The following is a 19,359-nucleotide window of genomic DNA, read 5'->3' as shown; positions in this document are numbered from 1 at the left end:
AGGCAAAATGATAGGATACTGAAAGAGGAACTCCCCAGGTCAGTAGGTGCCCAATAGGCTACTGGAGATCAGTGGAGAAATAACTCCAGAAAAAATGAAGGGATGGAGCCAAAGCAAAAACAATACCCAGCTGTGGATGTGACTGGTGATAGAAGCAAGATCTGATGCTGTAAAGAGCAATATTGCATAGGAACCTGGAATGTTAGGTCCATGAATCAAGGCAAGTTGGAAGTGATCAAACAGGAGATGGCAAGAGTGAACGTCGACATTCTAGGAATCAGCGAACTAAAATGGACTGGAATGGGTGAATTTAACTCAGATGACCATTATATCTACTACTGCGGGCAGGAATCCCTCAGAAGAAATGGAGTAGCCATCATGGTCAACAAAAGAGTCCAAAATGCAGTACTTGGATGCAATCTCAAAAATGACAGAATGATCTGTGTTCGTTTCCAAGGCAAACCATTCAATATCACAGTAATCCAAGTCTATGCCCCACCCAGTAACGCTGAAGAAGCTGAAGTTGAACAGCTCTGTGAAGACCAAGACCTTTTAGAACTAACATCCAAAAAAGATGTCCTTTTCATTATAGGGGACTGGAATGCAAAAGTAGGAAATCAAGAAACACCTGGAGTAACAGGCAAATTTGGCCTTGGAAAATGGAATGAAGCAGGGCAAAGACTAATAGAGTTTTGCCAAGAGAATGCACTGGTCATAGCAAACACCCTCTTCCAACAACACAAGAGAAGGCTCTACACATGGACATCACCAGATGGTCAACACCGAAATCAGACTAATTATATCCTTTGCAGCCAAGGATGGAGAAGCTCTATACAGTCAACAAAAACAAGACCAGGAGCTGACTGTGGCTCAGATCATGAACTCCTTATTGCCAAATTCAGACTGAAATCGAAGAGTCTTTATAGGACTTGCTAATTCTCAAATATATATTACAACAGGTAAAATATGCCTTCAAGATTCAGACAAGTGAAGGAAGCCTCCAAATCTCAGGCTCAAGGTGAGACTAGTTACAGGAGTATACATGGAAAAATATTCTTGAACTACAGTGTGTTTACCAAGATGGTCCTTTCAAATGAATCTGTTGCTGTTGTTTAGTGCCTCTCTTAATCACGTCCAACTCTTTGCGATTCCATGGAACACAGACTGCCGGGTTCCTCTGTCCATGGGATTTTCCAGACAATAATAGCGGAGTAGGTTGCCTTTTCCTTCTCCAGGGGATCTTCCTGACCCAGGGATTGAACCCGGGTCTCCTGCATTGCAGGCAGATTCTTCACCATCTGAGCCAACAGGAAAGCCACCAGAGAAGCCTCAGATGAATATATTTGTCTCTTAATTTTGTATCAGATATATGAGCAAAACTTTTATTGAAGCCACAAGATTTGCTGATTTACTTGCTATAGCAGACTCAGGCATATAATGGTTATTCAAAACTTGAAATATGAGGATATCTTTCTACTGTGTTCTTACGTGGGTTTGAAGTAACCTTAGACTTAAGTTGGCACTGCCACTCAACTACCTACTTTCATATGCCAGTCAAAATTCTGAGTGATAAATAAAACATTGTAGCCATACAATGGATTCTCATTTGGATATAAACAGGAATGAAGTATTGATACATGCCACAACATGGATGAACCTTGAAAATGTTATACCAAGTGAAAGAAGCCAGTCACAACTGACTCCATTTATATGAAAGGTCCAGAATAACAAATCCATAGAGACAGAAAGTAAGTAGTTGCTTGCTGATAAGGGAATTAAGGGAGAAATGGGGTGTGACTGCTAATGGGTACAGGGTTTCTTTTGGAAAGTGATGAAAATTTTCTAAAATTGATCGTGGGGGTGGTTACAAAACTGTAATTTAATATAAGTCATTGAACTGCATGCTTTAAATGGGTGATTTAAGTAGATTTAAATGGAATGTGAATTATATCTCAACAAAAGTGTTCATTAAAAAAAATTCTGCAGCCTTCAAGTCATAATTTTTTCAAGTTTTCATAAAAACTTTAGCTGTAATTAAATTAGTTACAATGTACTATCAAGCCCCTCCCCTCTCTTTCTTTTAGAAATACATTGTGAAATAGTTAATGTTGAAATTACAATGATGGAGATTTGGCTTAAAATAATCCAGTGGGTGTTATAAAGGGAGAATGAGTCTGAGCATACAGTGATCGTGTAAGTGCTGATAACTACTAAAGTTGGGTAATGGGTCACTGGTGGAGGGTGGTCATTATACTATTCTTTCGACGTGTGCCGAAATTTAAAATTTTCACAATAAAATAGTTAAGTGGAGTGAGGTTCTTAAGACTTCCTGGTCACTTCTATGCTATCTCTCTAGTCCATTTAGATTTTCTTTTTAAAAATACAGAGGTATTGAAATACAGATAAAACGATGTGATGTCTGAGGTTTGTTTCACAATAGCATGGGAAGTGAATCTGACAAACAGACTGGAGAGCATGCTGAAACTGATTTCTACCCTGCTTGGAAAGCCCATCCTTCTGGAGTTAACAGAACACAGAGGGAACTCCCTGGTGGTCCAGTGGCTAGAACTCCACACTTTCCCTACCAAGGACCTGGGTTCAATCTCTGGCTGGGAAACTAAGATCCCCCAAGCCACCCAGTGGAGGGGGAAGAGGAGGACACATAGAGCCAGGAAGAGGTACAGATAAAACAGTGTGCAACAACTGGGGTAGCGGCATATGAAAATTCACTGTACAGTTTTTTAATAAATTTAAATTTTTCCATAAAGAAGAGTTTCAAAAAAAAAAAAAACGCCTCTCACACACATAAATTCAAAAGGTATGCTACTGCTGAAACTCTTGTCCTGCCCCAGAGTTATGGGACGTAAGGCCATTCTCAAATCCTATTCCGTTGTTCTGGACATGCAGTATCTGTTGGTTCTGTTGTGACCAAAAATTCTGAAGACAACCTCAGAAACAGGCCACAAAAAATAACAGTTGCAAATTTCATATGGAGTTGGGGGGCACAGGTGGAAAAAGGACCCTATAGAAGAGACTTAGTTCCAAATCACTGATTCTTTCCCTGCTCTGGTTTGCTGGGTCCTGGGGACAAGAACATGCCCAGCCAGCAGGCCCAAACTAGTAGCCTTTACCATCTGATGCACACGTGTGTGTTAAGTTGCTTCAGTCGTGTCCGACTCCTTGTAACCCTATGGTCTGTGGCCCACCAGGTTCCTTTGTCCATGATATTCTCCAGGCAAGAATACTGGAGTGGTTAGTTCATCAGATCTAACCATGGCTCAACTGACATCTGAAATGCATTTACCTCTGATATAATTCACAGGAGTACACTGATTTAGGGGTTTAATTTTAGGAGAGAAAAAATAGTTTTCAGTAATCCTAAACTAGTTATCTTTGACAAGACAAGAGATTATGATTTTACAAACAGCAAATCCCTAAAATGTATGCAAGAGTCACTTCTGGCCCAGGGTATTTAGAGAAATTAAATGCACCCATCATTTGGCTGCATTTAGTCTGACAAGTGGACTAAGGAGTAAGACAGAGCCAACCCCTACCTACCCTGTTGAGAATATTCCTCCTTGCGAAGTTCTAAAGAACTCCCAGAAGCCTGTTGGAGAGCCCAAGGGCAGGGCTAGAAGTGGGGATTTCTTTTATATGTTGCACAGATTGTGAATTCCACCCACCACAGCACAGGCCGTACCAGCATCAAAATAAGCAGAACAAACTGGCATCAGTTTAAGTTTAAAAACCAAGCCAGGCTCTACATACCTAATTTTCTTACAGTTCTTATTCAAACAATTACTTTGGGTTCAATTAGTTCTCCCTATAATCTTAAAATTCTTTGGTTCCCATGTGGCTCCTTGATAAAGAATCCACCTGCTAATGCAGGAGAATGCAGGAGACCCTGATTGGATCCTTAGGTGGGGAATATTCCCTGGAGGAGGAAATGGCAACCCACTCCAGTATTCTTGCCTAGGAAATCCCAAGGACAGAGGAACCTGGTGGGCTATAGTCCATGGGGTTGCAAAGAGTCGGACAGGAGTGAGCACCAACCACCGCCATATTCTTAAATCTGGTCTTGAAAGTGGGTTTGTGTGGACTTGCAAGGACCACCCAATGTTTTTAGGTATCCTACATTCATTACAGATCTCAGTAAGAACTATAGGCATTGCCAGGCTTTTAGATTTAATTTAGAGAAAGATTGTTTGCTTTACATATTCATCTTCCACGATCAGTTCACGAAGACCTGTTTCCAAGTCTCTCAATCCCCAGCAAACCTCAAGACACTGGTTGCCTTGGAAGCTGTGAACTCTTTTGGAGGCAGGGATGCTCCAGGGCAGCAGACCTTTTGCCCCGCATCAGCCTTCTCTGTTGGAGGCGCCAGTCCGGTAGGGCCAGTGGCAGAGCCGGGTAGACATCTCCAAGCTCATCCACATGATGGCTTCCTGTTCTCAAGAATTAAATTCTGCCTAGCAGTTTGTGTGGCTCCAGGAACCCAGTGCGGGCCTAGGGCCCTCCTTTAACGACCAAGTACACAGCGAGTTAACACACTGTTATTACCTCTTGAGCTCGTCCCCAAACACAGTGGAGTTACTTTACACCAGACACTTCATGTTTACGTTTGCCTCAGTGCAGAATAAAATAAGTGACATGCCCCAACCTGTCACTTCATCCATCCCACAAATACCCCTGCCGTGTGCCTGGCACTGCTGAGAAACTGGTGAACAAAATAGATCGAGAGCCTTGCGGACGCTGTTAGCGAAGTAAACACTCAATGGCTGAAAGAAGAAGTTTACTCATTTTCTTCCCGCTTTTTTTTTTTTTTGCCACCGACCCCCATCCTTCTAGTCTCGCCAGGGCTGGAAATCAAGTTTATCCTATTAGTTTGACAGGAATAACAAAACCCTTTAGCCTACATGGAATAGACACCGTCCAGGTGCAACCCAATTCACCATGGACCTCCACTCTCTCAACGGCCCAAAAACTTCGACCGGTCTGAGAGGTTCTCCTCCCCAAGTGCAGCCCTAGGACGCTCAATCACGAGGCAGAGGAGGGAACCGGCCCAAGATCCCTGCTCCCGCGGTGAGCGGGGCGCGCGCGCGGCACTCACCGAGGAGCCGGCCCAGAACGGGCACGAGTTCTTCACCTGCGGGGAGCTGCTCAGCGACAGTGCCCCAAAGCTGAGTGCCACCATGCAGCAGCCCAGGATCAGCTGCAGCAGACCGAGCGACAACAGCAGGCGAGCGGGCAGCAGCGCGGAGCCCGGAGCCCCGGCCGCGGCGGCGGCCCGGCGGGAAGAGAGTGCAGGCGGCGCGGCCAGCACCCCGGCGGCGGTAGCCCCGCAGCGAGGCCGCGCCGGGGGCTGCAGCGCAGCCCGGGGCCAGCGCGGCCGTAGTGGGGGCAGCGGCGGCTCCTGGGCGGCGGCGGCCGCGGCGCCCGGGCCCCCGGCCTGCGGCCCGCCGGAGAGCCCGGCCACCGGGCAGCAGGAGCCCGGGAGCACCACAGGCAGGGACATGGACAAACGGGGAAGGAGCGGCCGGTGGCAGCGGGGAGCGGGCGCGGAGCTGAGCCGCCGGCGCCAGGCTCTGAGCACGCGGGCGGGCTCGGACGCGGAGGGGGCGGGAAGAAAATGCGCACGGCCCAACCACTTGCTGCCGCAGCCGCCGCCCCGGCTCCCGCCGGCCGCACCCACCTGCCAGCCGGCGGGTCGGCCTCCGGCCTCCGGCCTCCCGGGCGCGCCCCACTCCCACACCCCGCCCCCAACACCACTCACGCCCTGAGGTCTCGCCGCGCAGCGCCTGCACCCTTTGGGGCCCCGCCAAACCGGCGCTCTCTCCCGGGGCTCCAGAAGAGGTGCCCCAATTTTAAAACAGGTTCCCTCAGGCTAGGAGGGAACTGCGGACTGGGCGCGGAGGTACCGACGGCCGCCAAGCTGGGGCGCAACAGGAGCGCCGCAGGCGCGCTGGGGCCCCTCGCCCCTTTCCGGTCCAGCCGCGAGCGCGACTCTGGCGACCTTTCATACGAAGGGAGCCCGGCTTTAAACTTTTCCCCGGCCTAAAGGAAGGATGACAGGAAGAGAGCTGTGGGTGACTTGGGAAAAGTCTAAGCCTCAGGGTTTCGGGAAAGGACGACGCAGAGCAAAGTCACCGTTCGCGTGGGGCTTCCCGGCGCTGACTGCTCTGCAGCCCCTCCGCCTGGGAAGTTGGGAGGTGGGGAATGAGGGATATGGGTGCTTTCCTGGCACCAGCGTAGGAGTGGGCAGGAGGCCAAAGTTTCCTTGGAAGTATCCGGCATCCAGAAAGAGAACCAACGGCCTGGAGCGTTGGCAGGGGTTACATACACTGTGGCCGTCTCACCTTGACTCCTGAGCTGTATTAGGCATCATCTGGTAGAACATAGAATCCCAGACTTTCAGAGAAATGGCCTCATAAAATTCTAATCTGTTTTTGGTAATTTATAAAATATATTTAGAACTTAAAAAGAAATGATTTGCCTTTGTAAAATTTTATTTCCTAATGGTAGGAATTCTTATGTGTTGAAAGTGTTCTTATACATAAAAAGATTATAATAGAATTTTTTCAGGTTAAGAACCAGAGCACTGTCACTCTGCAGAAAGTCAGTCTCAGTATTAGGTGAGTAATAAGTAAGGGGAGGGTATTTTATATCCTCCTCCCCACTAAACCAAAGGAAATGTGTATCTGTTTTTATGCTCTGCTTACAAAGGCTGTATTTATTTCGTTCATTACTTACTGTAACTCACAATGTAATGCACTGCCAATGTGCATGTGTGTCTACATGTACACTTTTTGAATTATTAAAGCACCTGTGATTCATAGTCTCAAGAACTTCTTTTACAAACTCCTTTTGGAAATAAACGTCAAATCCCGGAAAGAAAAAAGGAGTTGTCTTTTAAAATAAACGTTTGAAGTATGTGATTTCATGGACTTTAAAACATCTTATGGTAGGTATTCTTAAATTGCAAGTAATGTTAAATTGAGTTTCTCGTGTGCCAGATTATACATTTTAATTTATGCACAAGCTTAAAGGTATTCAGTTTTTAACATTCTACTACACTGTGTAATGTAAAAAAGTCTGAGTCTTGAGAAACTCTGTCAGCTAATAAGTTTATTCCACTGGTCAGTCTCTGACACCCGAAACGTACTGTCAAAAATGTATTCTTTGGGTCTGTGTAGGTTGGTGCCAGAAATCAGATATCCTCCTTTCCTTTGGATGTTTAATGGCTGGAAAGGGAGAGCTGGTAACGGTCTGTTTCTTGGTGTGGATGCCAGTTCCATGGGTGAGACTCATTGAGAAAATTCATGAAGCTGTACTTTGTGCAGTGCTCTGTTTTTTATATTTAAATATTTTCAAGTCTTTCTGTGTACTTTACTCTTAAATTTTTGTCTGTTTCCCTATATAGAAACAGATGACTGCAAAGGTAACTAAAATCCATAGGCAGTTTTATCCAAGACTTCACATATTTTTTCAGGCCACTAAACCTTTTCCTAAGCTGCTAATTAAGAGTTGTTGCACAGAAATTTTCTTTTATGTTGTTGTTATTGGCCATATTTATAGCTGTGAGATTCTTTTCCATCAACCCAAATCCATGAAACTTTGTCCCAACTTTCAAGATTATGCCAAATAGCACTTTTGGGTATTTGAGCTTTGGGTTGTATAACTCAAGACTGATTCTTTGCATCCCCCCAAACAGTTGGTTACAGTAAGTCCTAAGTTATACCTGATCAGGCTGAGTTGTATGTTACTAAATTCTTATAGGATAATTCAGAGTCACTGACTTCATGTTGGCTTAAAAAAATTTAAGTGAGGATTTTGGAAAACAGGCAATTCCTCAAAAGTTAAAGAATTATCATTTGACCCAATAATTCCATTCCTCAGTATATACCCCAAAGAAGTAAAACATATGTCCACATAAAAGCCTATATACAAATAGCATTATTCACAATAGCCCAAAAGGTAAAAGCAAGTGTGGGTGAATGGATAAATGAAATGCGGTATTATGGATGAATAGATAAACAAAATGCAGGAGAGCCATACAATGGGATATTTTCAACAATATAAAGGGATGAAGTACTGGTTCATGCTACAACATGAACGAACCTTGAAAACATCATGCTAAGTGAAAGAAGATAGTCCCACAAGATCATATATTATGTGAATCCATTCATATGAAATCTCGACAGCAGACAAATCCATAGAGACAGAAAGTAGATTAATGATTGCTTAGGAATTGGAATGGGGGGAGTAGTTAGAAGATTGAATGGGGGTTTATAGCTAAAAGGTCAGGTGACTTTTTGAAGTGAAAAAATCTTGAAGTCTATTTTAGTGATGATTGCACAACCTTGGGAATATACTAAAAACCACTGAATCGAACACTGAATGGGGGAACGGTATCTCAATAAATATTACAGGTGAATCTATCATTAGCTCTTAATAAAGTCCTTACTAAGACGTATTACAAATAATTAAAGACAAACATGTGGAAAATGTGACCAGGCGTTTCATTAACGTGGGCCAAAATGCAAGGAAACAGTGGTTGTAGTATATTGTTGGGTGGAACCCAGCTGCCAGCTTTCCTCAATATCAAAGCCAAATTGCAAGGAGAAATTTACATCAACTCCTCCCTTCCGCATACCTCATTTTCCACTTCCCACACTCAAAGCCTTTTCTGCCCAGAAATTCAAATTCTTTCACTCAGGTTACACTGGATACCTTTATACAAAGTCCTCAGTGCTTCCCACCATTCCTCAGAAGCCCCAACCTGCCAGCTAATTAGAGTGCTAGGAGAAACATGTTTCCTGGCAACCTGCCTCCAGTACTTAACATTTTACAAGGAGAAAAGCTTCTCTGAAGCAGGCAGAGTGGAATCCAGAAGTCCTCCTTTAATTTGGTGTCTCTGGAGCAGCTTTGCTAAGTTTGGTTCATGGACTACAGAACCACTTGAAAGCTGGTTGAAATGCAGGTTCATGGGCTTTCTTTACACTCACAGAACCTGACAATCTGGAAAGAACTGGCAAATTGCGTATTAACAAATTTTTAAAAACATGAATTGATAACCATGGTAGTAGTCAGACTCAAGAATCTTGACATGGGCATTTTCATATGGGAGGGGACTAGAAGTAGCTTAATAGTTGGAAGGGATTTGGCTTGAATACAAACTTAGATGTAAATATGTTGGAGGGAGAGGTTTTGCTGGGTCCCAGCCAGGCATTGCTGCCCAGGTGATTTTTATGCATAGGAAGGACTGAAACCACTGCGTTCTACTGGAAAGGGGACCAAATTAGGAGCCAGACATCCCAGGTTCTAGTCCCTCCTCCACTCAGTGATCTTGAGCAGCTCCAAACTTCTCTAGCCTCTATTGCTACCAAGGCCTGCGATTTTGAAATTCAGCCATCCAAATCACCATGATTTCTCAGGTGATCAGCATGAGAGCAGAGAGCAAGAAAAGCAGGTGAACTAAGGTGTGGCATAGTTAAACTTTCAGACCTAGAATAAAATGACAAAATGAAAAATGCTTCATTCTAAACTTTAAGGCCTCTTGTTTTTCCCTGAGGTACAATTTTGAACAAGGATTGTGTCCAGGAAATTGAGTGGCAACTTGCATTATAAAATTCATTTTGCAAAGAAATAGCTGTGGAATTTTTTTTCTAATTAAGAGAGAGGGAGAACAAAAAAATGGAAGAAAAGAAAGCAACTTGAACATAGGTGGGCAAACCAGGTACTCTTGTTTTTCTGAAATAATGGTGCAGGTTGGTTGTTAAGGATTTCTAATGCCACTGGCCCCAAGACAGACTTATCTATTAAACAGAAGGGCTGCAGCCATAATTTTCTCTTTGAAATTAAATACTGAAGAACCTATTATAATGCAAGTCTCACAAAATACAATTCAAGTCAATTGCTCTAAAATTTATTTATGGCTTATAATTTTCTAGGAGAAATAAGCTACACAAATATGTGTAATAAACTGTATTTTATAAGCATGTGTTTATGAGAGAGAATGTGAATATTCGAGTGTGTGTGTGTTGTGAAACCTTGTAATCTTAGAGCTTCCTGGTTCAAGTTTCTGTAGACATTAAAGCTGTAATTCACCTTTGAGCACTTTTGAAGAAATCTCTTGAACAAATCTTTTACTTATACCAAATGTGAAGCCTAGAAGATGTTTAGGAAAAACCTGGAAGATAACAAGAGAGGCTGTCCTTGCCTGGTGTGAGCAGAGTTCTCACCCTCCACTAAGGGGCTCTTGGTCTGAAGTGCTTGTCAGATCACCAAGGGAGCTTAAAAATATATACAACTTCTCCTTCATCTATTCCACTCATCCCACACCCCTCATCCCCTCTGGCAACCACCTCTGAATAGGTGAGGAGATTAAGAGGTACACATTCCCAGTTAGAAAATAAATAAGTCACAGGGACATAGTCTACAGCACAAGGGAGAGAGTCAATAATATTGTGATAACTTTGTATGGTGACAGATGATAACCAGACTGACCGTGGGGATCATTTTATAATGTATAAAAATAGTGAATCTCTGCTGTACACTTGAAACTAATATAAGTTAATTATACCTGGTGGCTCAGATGGTAAAGCATCTGCCTGCAATGCAGGAGACCCGGGTTCGATTCCTGGGTCGGGAAGATCCCCCTGGAGAAGGAAATGGCAATCCACTCCAGCACTCTTGCCTGGAAAATCCCATAGACGGAGGAGGCTGATAGGCTACAGTCCATGGGGTCGCAAAGAGTTGGACACGACTGAGCGACTTCAAAAAAAAAAAAAACTTCAATAAGAAAAAAAATTTGATATATATGTGTGTATCTATATATATATAATTTCTAAGCCCCCAGTTATGAAGATACTGATTTATAAGGTTTTGGTAGGGTCCATACATACTATATTTAATAAAAGTTCCCCAGAAGTTGATGCCCTCAAAAGCTATGTCTCGAGACAAATATACCTGTGTGTGTGTGTGTGTGTGTGCATGTGTATGTATACATATGTTCTTCTTTTTAGCAACTATTTACAGAAGATAAAACCTTGGGCCCTCAAAGACAGTCAGAGGATGGAGTCCCTGCCTGTCAAACTAGAAGAGAGAGCATGAGGGGGATTTGGGCCGGGCTTAGCGCAGCCCATGTGAGCTGAGCTATAGATGTCCCTGTGTATACATTTGGGAAATGTACAAATTCTATGGATTTAAAATCTTAGCCACTGACCTACTGAAGACCACTTAGTCACCCAGGAAGAAAGAGGTGGGGGTCTCCCCTGCCGGAAGAGGGCATGACTGCTGCCAGCCCTCCAGGAGAGATGGAACTGAGAGCAACGTGGAGGTCAAGATGCAGGAAGAAGAGCAACCCTGTTCTTTCTCTGAGCCTCCTCGTAACACTAGCTACTGGCCTTCATGTTCTGCTATGACCAGGTCTGCGTGCATTATTTCTAATTCATCTCTGTGAGGTAGCTCCTTGGCTGAACTGGGCTGGAAAGGAAGAGAAAGAAGCAAAAGAAAAATCATTCACCTTTGAGCCTCTTTTGCTCATAGTCGCTATCTGTCTTTCAACGGTCCAGAGCACAAAAATAAATTGCTCTGCATGAAATGGTGTGGTACTAAATCACTCTCCCACCTCTTCTGATCTGATGGGCTGCTCTTGATAACAGATGTGAGTTCTGTGCATTCAACTGTGTGCTTTCACACCTTGTTCTGATTATATAAATAAGTGTCTTGACATATAGGGGTTCCCTGGTGGTTCATCAATAAAGAATCCACCTGCCAATGCAGGAGATGCAAGTTAGATCTCTGGGTAGAGAAGATCCCCTGGAAAAGGAAATGGCAACCCACTCCAGTATTCTTGACCTGGGAAATCCCATGGACAGAGGAGCCTGGTGGGCTACAGTCCAGGAAGGTTGCAAAAAGTCAGACATGACTTAGCGACTGAATAACAACAACATTTTGACATATGTCAGTCTTTTATCCCAGGCTCATTTTTACTTCTGGGGTTTTAAATATGCTGTCCCCTCTGCCAAAAATACTGTTCTATGCCTACCTCCTTGATGCGCAACTTACATAGACACATTCTCCCAGGACACCTCTACTCATCCCTAGGTTACAGTTGGGGCTTCTTTGCTCCCAAAAGTTGTCTGTGACATCCCTACAAGGCCACCTCCCCCCCAGAGGCCAGGTAGAGTGAACCTGCTTTGTGCTTCATTTTGCTCTCTACTTCGCACCGTATTGTGACTGCCTGATTTCTTGTCTAGATTCCTATCGAGACTCTGCATGTGGGAGGGTGGGGGTGGTGCATTAGAGGTGGAGGGGTGTGTGTGGAGGAGCTGGAAGGCTTTAAGCAAATACTGAGAATGTATTTGCTCCACTCATGATGAAGGTTGGAAGCTGGAACGAGCATAACAAAGGGTTATGCGCGTTCACCAAGTGCCTGAGGCTGGGAACGGATAACGAAGGGTTATACGCCAGGCCTTGAGGCGTTCGAAGGCTGCCTTCTGACCACCTGTTTCTGGGAGCAAGGACTGTTGTTTCATGATAAGACTCCCTTTAGAGTTTCGCCAAAGCTATGTTATGGCTTGGGCGGTGGGAACTGTATTTTATGCTTGAATGTTTTGATGTTTTATCGAGAAAGGCTACGTGCAAGTCTGCTTTATGCTCTGCTCCCTGAGACCATATATCTGTGAAAGCTGGACAATAAAATTTGTCAGTCCACTAGAGGCTGTCCCTGAGTGTCCCCTTCAGAGTGCGGCCCTCCGAGCCTTACAGGTGTGGGGGAAGGCACGTAACAAAAAAACTTCAGAGACACTGGAATGCTCCACATCTTGACATGCGTGATAGAGTCTCTGATATATACATGCATAAAAATTCATCAAGCTGTGCATTTAAGATTTGTGTGTATCTCTGAATTATAACAACCGCCACCACCACAACAACAAGGTCAGGATACATGAGAAAACTGCGTACTCATTTTAAAACTAAACATTAAACCTTAATTAAAATTTTAAAAACAACAATCTGATCTCCCAAGAGGGCTTGCCCTAGATCACTCGCTCAGTAGAAGAACCAGTCTCCTGATTCCCACCTCAGAGCTGTTGCTGTTATGCTACATGGAGGTATTGGGTCAGTGTCATATACATGGGGGACATAAGTTCTGTTTTAACCTGGGCAGCATGGTGACTCTGGGTTTATATAGCAATCCTCAAACCTGGACACGTTATGTGGTATGAAGACTCTTAGGACACCCCTGATGATTCAGAGGCAGTGTGGTTTGATGAAGGAGCTCTAGATGGCAAATTACTGGCCTCTTTACTAAACCAGGGCCTTTGCACTTTTGCTCTATCTGCAATGCTCTTCTCCCACATGTCTTGTCCCCTATTTCATTCACTTTTTAGAGAAATCACTCCTGACTTTCTTATCAAATGTGGCACTTTCCCACCTCCTTCATTCTCTATCCTCATATTCTAGATTTCTTCATGGTACTTATCACCATCTGACATTACATTGTAATTGTTTCCATGGCAATACGACAAATATCAGCTTCATGAGGTCAGGGACTTTGTGTGGAATAAGCCTATATTCTCTCCTAGAGCAGTGCCTGATAAATATGAATGAATAAAGTTTTATTGAATAAACAAATGATCTTTGTTTTTTCTCTCACTTGCTGTGTGATCTTAGACAATTACATCACCTCAGTGGGCTTCAGTCTTTTCCATTAATGGGGAGTGGGATAGTGGGTGGGTAGGGAGGTGTTTAGACTGGATTGTGTGCATGGTTCTTTTCAGTTCTGACAGATAATTCTAAATGCCAGCATGTAGAATGCTCTCTTCTCCAAGTGCCTGGGTCTCCTTTAAAGAAGAATATTCTGATTATGAATCATCTCAATGTGAAAGTACAAAGAAAGGTGTGTTTGTATCTGTGTGTGTTTGTGTGTGTGTAAATGAAGCTGAAAAACAAGCCAGGGCCCCACAGCCCTGGTGTCAGGCTACTTGCCACCCACATATCAGGTATCCCACTCCTGGTGGCTATGTTACATGTCAGCCTCAGAGCTTAGCCCCAGCGAGCAGAAGCTGTACCCCTCATGAACTCACAGGTTCTGCAGCTTAGAATGTGACTAAGGATGAGCTTGGCTATGACAGACCTCTGGGGAGACTAATGTAACTAACAAGCAAACCATCTTTGCTGGGATTGAGTGGGTGAGTGGAGACCTAAAGCAGGAGTGAGGTGGGGGTGGGGAGTAAAGGGCAGTGGTCCAAGGTTTTTAGTGTTCTTGGAGGTGGTGGATGGATGCAGTCTGAGGAAACCTCTGGGAACCCTGGAGGCCACTGACCATGGGCCTCATAAACAGAGACCCCAAGGGCAGCATGAAGTAGAGGGATGGATGCTGCACTTACCCAGAGTTAAACCTGAAACAGATCCAGGAAGCAGGGGGCTATGGTGCGTCTTGCAGGATACCAAGAGTCAGAGTGAGAAGACAGACAATGAATACATACACGTCTCATGTTTGCATAAATCTTTCAAATACACCAACAGCCATGCTGGGTACTAAATTTTCACTCTCTAAGAAGAACTTGAGGTTCGGAGCTATAGACTGACTTCTTTCAAGACAAACTGCAAAATCAAAGCAAAAACCTAGGCCTTCTGACTTCTATTTTGGTCTCTTTCCCAGTAAACCCCTGCAATATTTTGGGTACAATGTTACTCATGATTCAGAAAACATGGGAGAGGACCTTCAAAGAAGCCATTTTCGATTCTGTCTCGCCTCATATTCAAGGACTTTTCTTTGCTTAACCATGCATTCCCAGTGAGGGCTGCCATGTTCTTGACTGATTCCGCCCTCAACTGGAGATTGGGTCTGGGGCAGATATCTGATCTGAAGGGGCCCTCCCCGCACCTTCCCTTAGGACCACAACTGGTTGGTCCATTTCAATAGAAAGACTTCATCATTGTGATTGCAAGACAGACAAACCCATACGAAGTGTCCAAATTAAAAAGTAGGATATTTTTCTAATATTTCCTAAGAAGATGTTTGACCAATTTCAGCATCTAGTTCTCTAGTGAAAGAAGCCAGTTACAAAAAAGTCCCACATACTATATGATCCATTTGCATAAAATGTCCAGACAAGGGAAATTTATAAAGAAAATAGACTAGTGATTGTTTAGGGTTGGGAGGGAATGGAGACAAAGCCAAATGGTGTGAGGTTTCTCTTTGAAGTGATGAAATGTTCTAAAATTGACAGGGTGATGGTTGCACATATCTGTGAACATACTAAAAACCACTGAATGGCACATCTTAAATGGGTGAATTATACTGTATGTGAACAATTATTTCAATCCAGTTGTTTAAAATCCATTTCTGATTTTTAAATGGCATAACTTCTTGACATTATATCTATCTCCAATCATCATTAAGAACATACAAAACAGTTTCATTAAATTTACAGAAAAGTTAAGAATGTCCATATCCTCTATTTCCTAGCTAAGCAATGACAAATGTTTGGAAAAAAGAATAATTATGATTTCAAATATATGACCCATACCTGGACAAAGTAGGATAATCCTATCTGGAACATGAAAGAAGAAAAGAATTGATCACATTCAAATACCTTTCAAGTTAAATTTTAAAAATTATTTAAATAGCTTAGGTTCCCATCAGTGTTGAACTGGATGGAAAAAAAGACATTTTTGTACACAAAAATCAGGTAAGTGCAGTTCCAATCAAGTGATCATCTAGGTGGGACTCCTAGACTTTGTGAGCAGGCAGAGATTCAAGTATTTGGATAAACTGAATCTAGCTAGTGGTCTAAAGGAAAGTGAAAAGCGTTAGTCGCTCAGTCATGTCCAACTCTTTTCGACACCACGGACTGTAGTCCTCCTTCAGGCTCCTCTGTCCATGCAGTTCTCCTGGCAAGAATACTGGAGTGGGTTACCATTCCCTTCTCTGGGGGATCTTTCCAACCCAGGGATCAAACCTGGGCCCCCTGCATTGCAGGTAAATTTTTTATCATCTGAGCCACCAGGGAAGCAGTGGTCTATATGAGCCACATTTCTTTTTTAAGTTTTGAAGTCATAGCAAAAAAAAAAAAAAAGAAAAATACAAAACAAAACATCCAACTGTTCAAGAGGGAGGGGACATATGTATACCTATGGCTGATTCATGTCGATGTATGGCAGAAACCAACACAATATTGTAAAGCAACTATCCTTCAGTTAGTTCAGTTCAGTTCAGTCGCTCAGTCGTGTCCAACTCTGCAACCCCATGAATCACAGCAAGCCAGGCCTCCCGGTCCATCACCAAGTCCCAGAGTTCACTCAAACTCATGTCCATCGAGTCCGTGATGCCATCCAGCCATCTTATCCTTTGTAGTCCCCTTCTCCTCCTGCTCTCAATCCCTCCCAGCATCAGGGTCTTTTCCAGTAAGTCAACTCTTCGTATGAGGTGGCCAAAGTATGGGAGTTTCAGCTTCAGCATCAGTCCTTCCAATGAACATCCAGGACTGATCTCCTTTAGGATGGACTGGTTGGATCTCCTTGCAGTCCAAGGGACTCTCAAGAGTCTTCTCCAACACCACAGTTCAAAAGCATCAATTCTTTGGCACTCAGCTTTCTTCACAGTCCAACTCTCACATCCATACATGACCACTGGAAAAACCATAGCCTTGACTAGACAGACCTTTGTTGGCAAAGTAATATCTCTGCTTTTCAATATGCTGTCTAGGTTGGTCATAACTTTCTTTCCAAGGAGTAAGCGTCTTTTAATTTCATGGCTGCAGTCACCATCTGCAGTGATTTTGGAGCTCAAAGAAATAAAGTCTGACACTGTTTCCACTGTTTCCCCATCTATTTCCCATGAAGTGATGGGACCAGATGCCATGATTTTTGTTTTCTGAATGTTGAGCTTCAAGCCAACTTTTTCACTCTTCTCTTTTACTTTCATCAAGAGGCTTTTTAGTTCCTCTTCACTTTCTGCCATAAGGTGGTGTCATCTGCATATCTGAGGTTATTGATATTGCTCCCGGCAATCTTGATTCCAGCTTGTGTTTCTTCCAGCCCAGCATTTCTCATGATGTACTCTGCATATAAGTTAAATAAGCAGGGTGACAATATACAGCCTTGACATACTCTTTTTCCTATTTGGAACCAGTCTGTTGTTCCATGTCCAGTTCTAACTGTTGCTTCCTGACCTGCATACAGATTTCTCAAGAGGCAGGTCAGGTGGTCTGGTATTCCCATCTCTCTCAGAATTTTCCACAGTTTATTGTGATCCACACAGTCAAAGGCTTTGGCATAGTCAATAAAGCAGAAGTAGATGTTTTCCTGGAACTCTCTTGCCTTTTCCATGATCCAACGGATGTTGGCAATTTGATCTCTGGTTCCTCTACCTTTTCTAAAACCAGCTTGAACATCAGGAAGTTCACGGTTCACGTATTGCTGAAGCCTGGCTTGGAGAATTTTGAACATTACTTTACTAGCATGTGAGATGAGTGCAGTTGTGCGGTAGTTTGAGCATTCTCTTGCATCGCTTTTCTTTGGGGTTGGAATGAAAACGGACCTTTTCCAGTCCTGTGGCCACTGCTGAATTTTCCAAATTTGCTGGCATATTGAGTGCAGCACTTTCACAGCATCATCTTTCAGGATTTGAACTAGCTCAACTGGAATTCCATCAATTAAAAGTAAATAAAGTGGGCTCCTCCCCAACCGGGAGCTGGCGGCAGCGGGCAGCGGGTGTGGGGGGTGGCCTAGGGGAGCGGCGCCCGGGGTAGGGTGCGCGGGGGTTGGGGGGTGGGGGGCTGGACGAAGTGGCAGTGGAGGGGCGGGGCCGACATGGATGACAAGGCGTTCACTAAGGACCTGGACCAGTGGGGTCGAGCAGCTGAATGAGTGTAAACAGCTCAACGAGAACCAAGTCTGGACGCTGTGTGAAAAGGCTAAGGAAATTTTAACAAAAGAATTAAATGTACAAGAGGTCCATTGTCCTGTTACCTTCTGTGGAGATGTGCATGGTCAATTCCATGATCTTATGAAACTCTTCAGAATCGGTGGGAAGTCACCAGATACAAACTATCTGTTCATGGGTGACTATGTAGACAGAGGTTATTATTCTGTGGAGATGGTAACTCTTCTTGTGGCATTAAAGGTGCATTATCCAGAACGCATAACAATACTGAGAGGAAGCCAGGAAAGCCGACAAATTGCCCGAGTATATAGCTTTTATGACGAATGTTTGCGAAAGTACGGAAATGCCAATGTTTGGAAATATTTTACAGATCTCTTGCATTATCTGCCACTTACAGCTTTAGTAGATGGACAGGTATTCTGCCTCCATGGTGGCCTCTCTCCATCCATAGATACACTGGATCATATAAGAGCCCCGATCGTTCACAAGAAGTTCCACAGGAGGGCCCAGTGTGTGATCTCTTATGGTCAGGTCCAGATGATCATGGTAGGTGGGGTATTTCACCACGTGGTGCTGGCTACACATCGGGACAAGATATTTCTGAAACGTTTAACCATGCTAAACGTTTAACCACACTGGTTTCTCGCGCTCACCAACTTGTAATGGAGGGATACAATTGGTGTCACGATCGGAACGTGGTTACCATTTTCAGTGCACCCAATTACTGTTATCGTTGTGGGAACCAGGCTGCTATCATGGAATTAGATGACGCTTTGAAATATTCCTTCCTTCAGTTTGACCCAGCACCTCTCGTGGAGAGCCTCATGTGACCCGGGGCACCCCAGACTGCTTCCTGTAAATCCCTCTTGGGAAAACTTGCCTTTGTATGTGGAAGTATATCTGGCTTTATATATATATATATATATATATATATATATATAAACAACAAAAAAAGCAACAGTAATCTATGTGTTTCTGTAACAAATTGGGATCTGTCTTGGCATTAAACCACATCATGGACCAAAATGTGCCATACTAATGATGAGCGTTCAGCACAATTTGAGACTGAAATTAGTTCAACACTATGTTCTAGATTGGTTGGTCTTAACAGTTTGCCTGCTGTATTTGTAGTAACCATTTCCCTTGGGACTGTTCAAGCGAAAAAGGTAACTAACCCCATCTCTTGCACTTACTGGGAAATTTTAGTTGAGAGTGTTTAACTGGCATGGATTAATAGGGTTGGATTTTTATTTTTTAGAAAAATTCACAAGCTAACTTCCACTTAATTCATTACCATTTATTTTATTGAAATGTATAATTAACTGAAAAAAGGATTCTTGGGAGTACGTTGTCATACCATTTAAAGAGATTTCCCTTCTTTAAAAATAAATTACTGTTTTATGTTGATCTGCATATTTCTGTATATTTGTCATGATAGTGCTTGCATTCTACTTGGTGTA

The 19,359-nt window shown here is 43.5% G+C and overlaps 1 protein-coding gene and 1 pseudogene across 1 annotated transcript in view; one reads left to right on the top strand and one right to left on the bottom strand.

Moving 5' to 3' along the window:
- The window catches only part of ENTREP1 (endosomal transmembrane epsin interactor 1), a 71,158-nt gene extending 65,643 nt beyond the window's left edge, over positions 1 to 5,515 (bottom strand). The window contains exon 1 of the mRNA XM_068974731.1: positions 5,111 to 5,515. Within this exon, the coding sequence (XP_068830832.1) occupies positions 5,111 to 5,515 (405 nt within the window). The remainder of the gene's footprint in view (positions 1 to 5,110) is intronic.
- Positions 5,516 to 17,826: 12,311 nt separating this feature from the next.
- On the top strand, positions 17,827 to 18,758 carry LOC138081144 (serine/threonine-protein phosphatase 2A catalytic subunit beta isoform pseudogene; annotated as a pseudogene).
- Positions 18,759 to 19,359: the final 601 nt, after the last annotated feature.

Source organism: Capricornis sumatraensis, chromosome 6, assembly GCF_032405125.1.
Source record: "Capricornis sumatraensis isolate serow.1 chromosome 6, serow.2, whole genome shotgun sequence".
NCBI lineage: Eukaryota > Metazoa > Chordata > Mammalia > Artiodactyla > Bovidae > Capricornis > Capricornis sumatraensis.
Note: the sequence above shows the minus strand (reverse complement) of the source record. Positions and strands in the feature narration are given on the sequence as shown.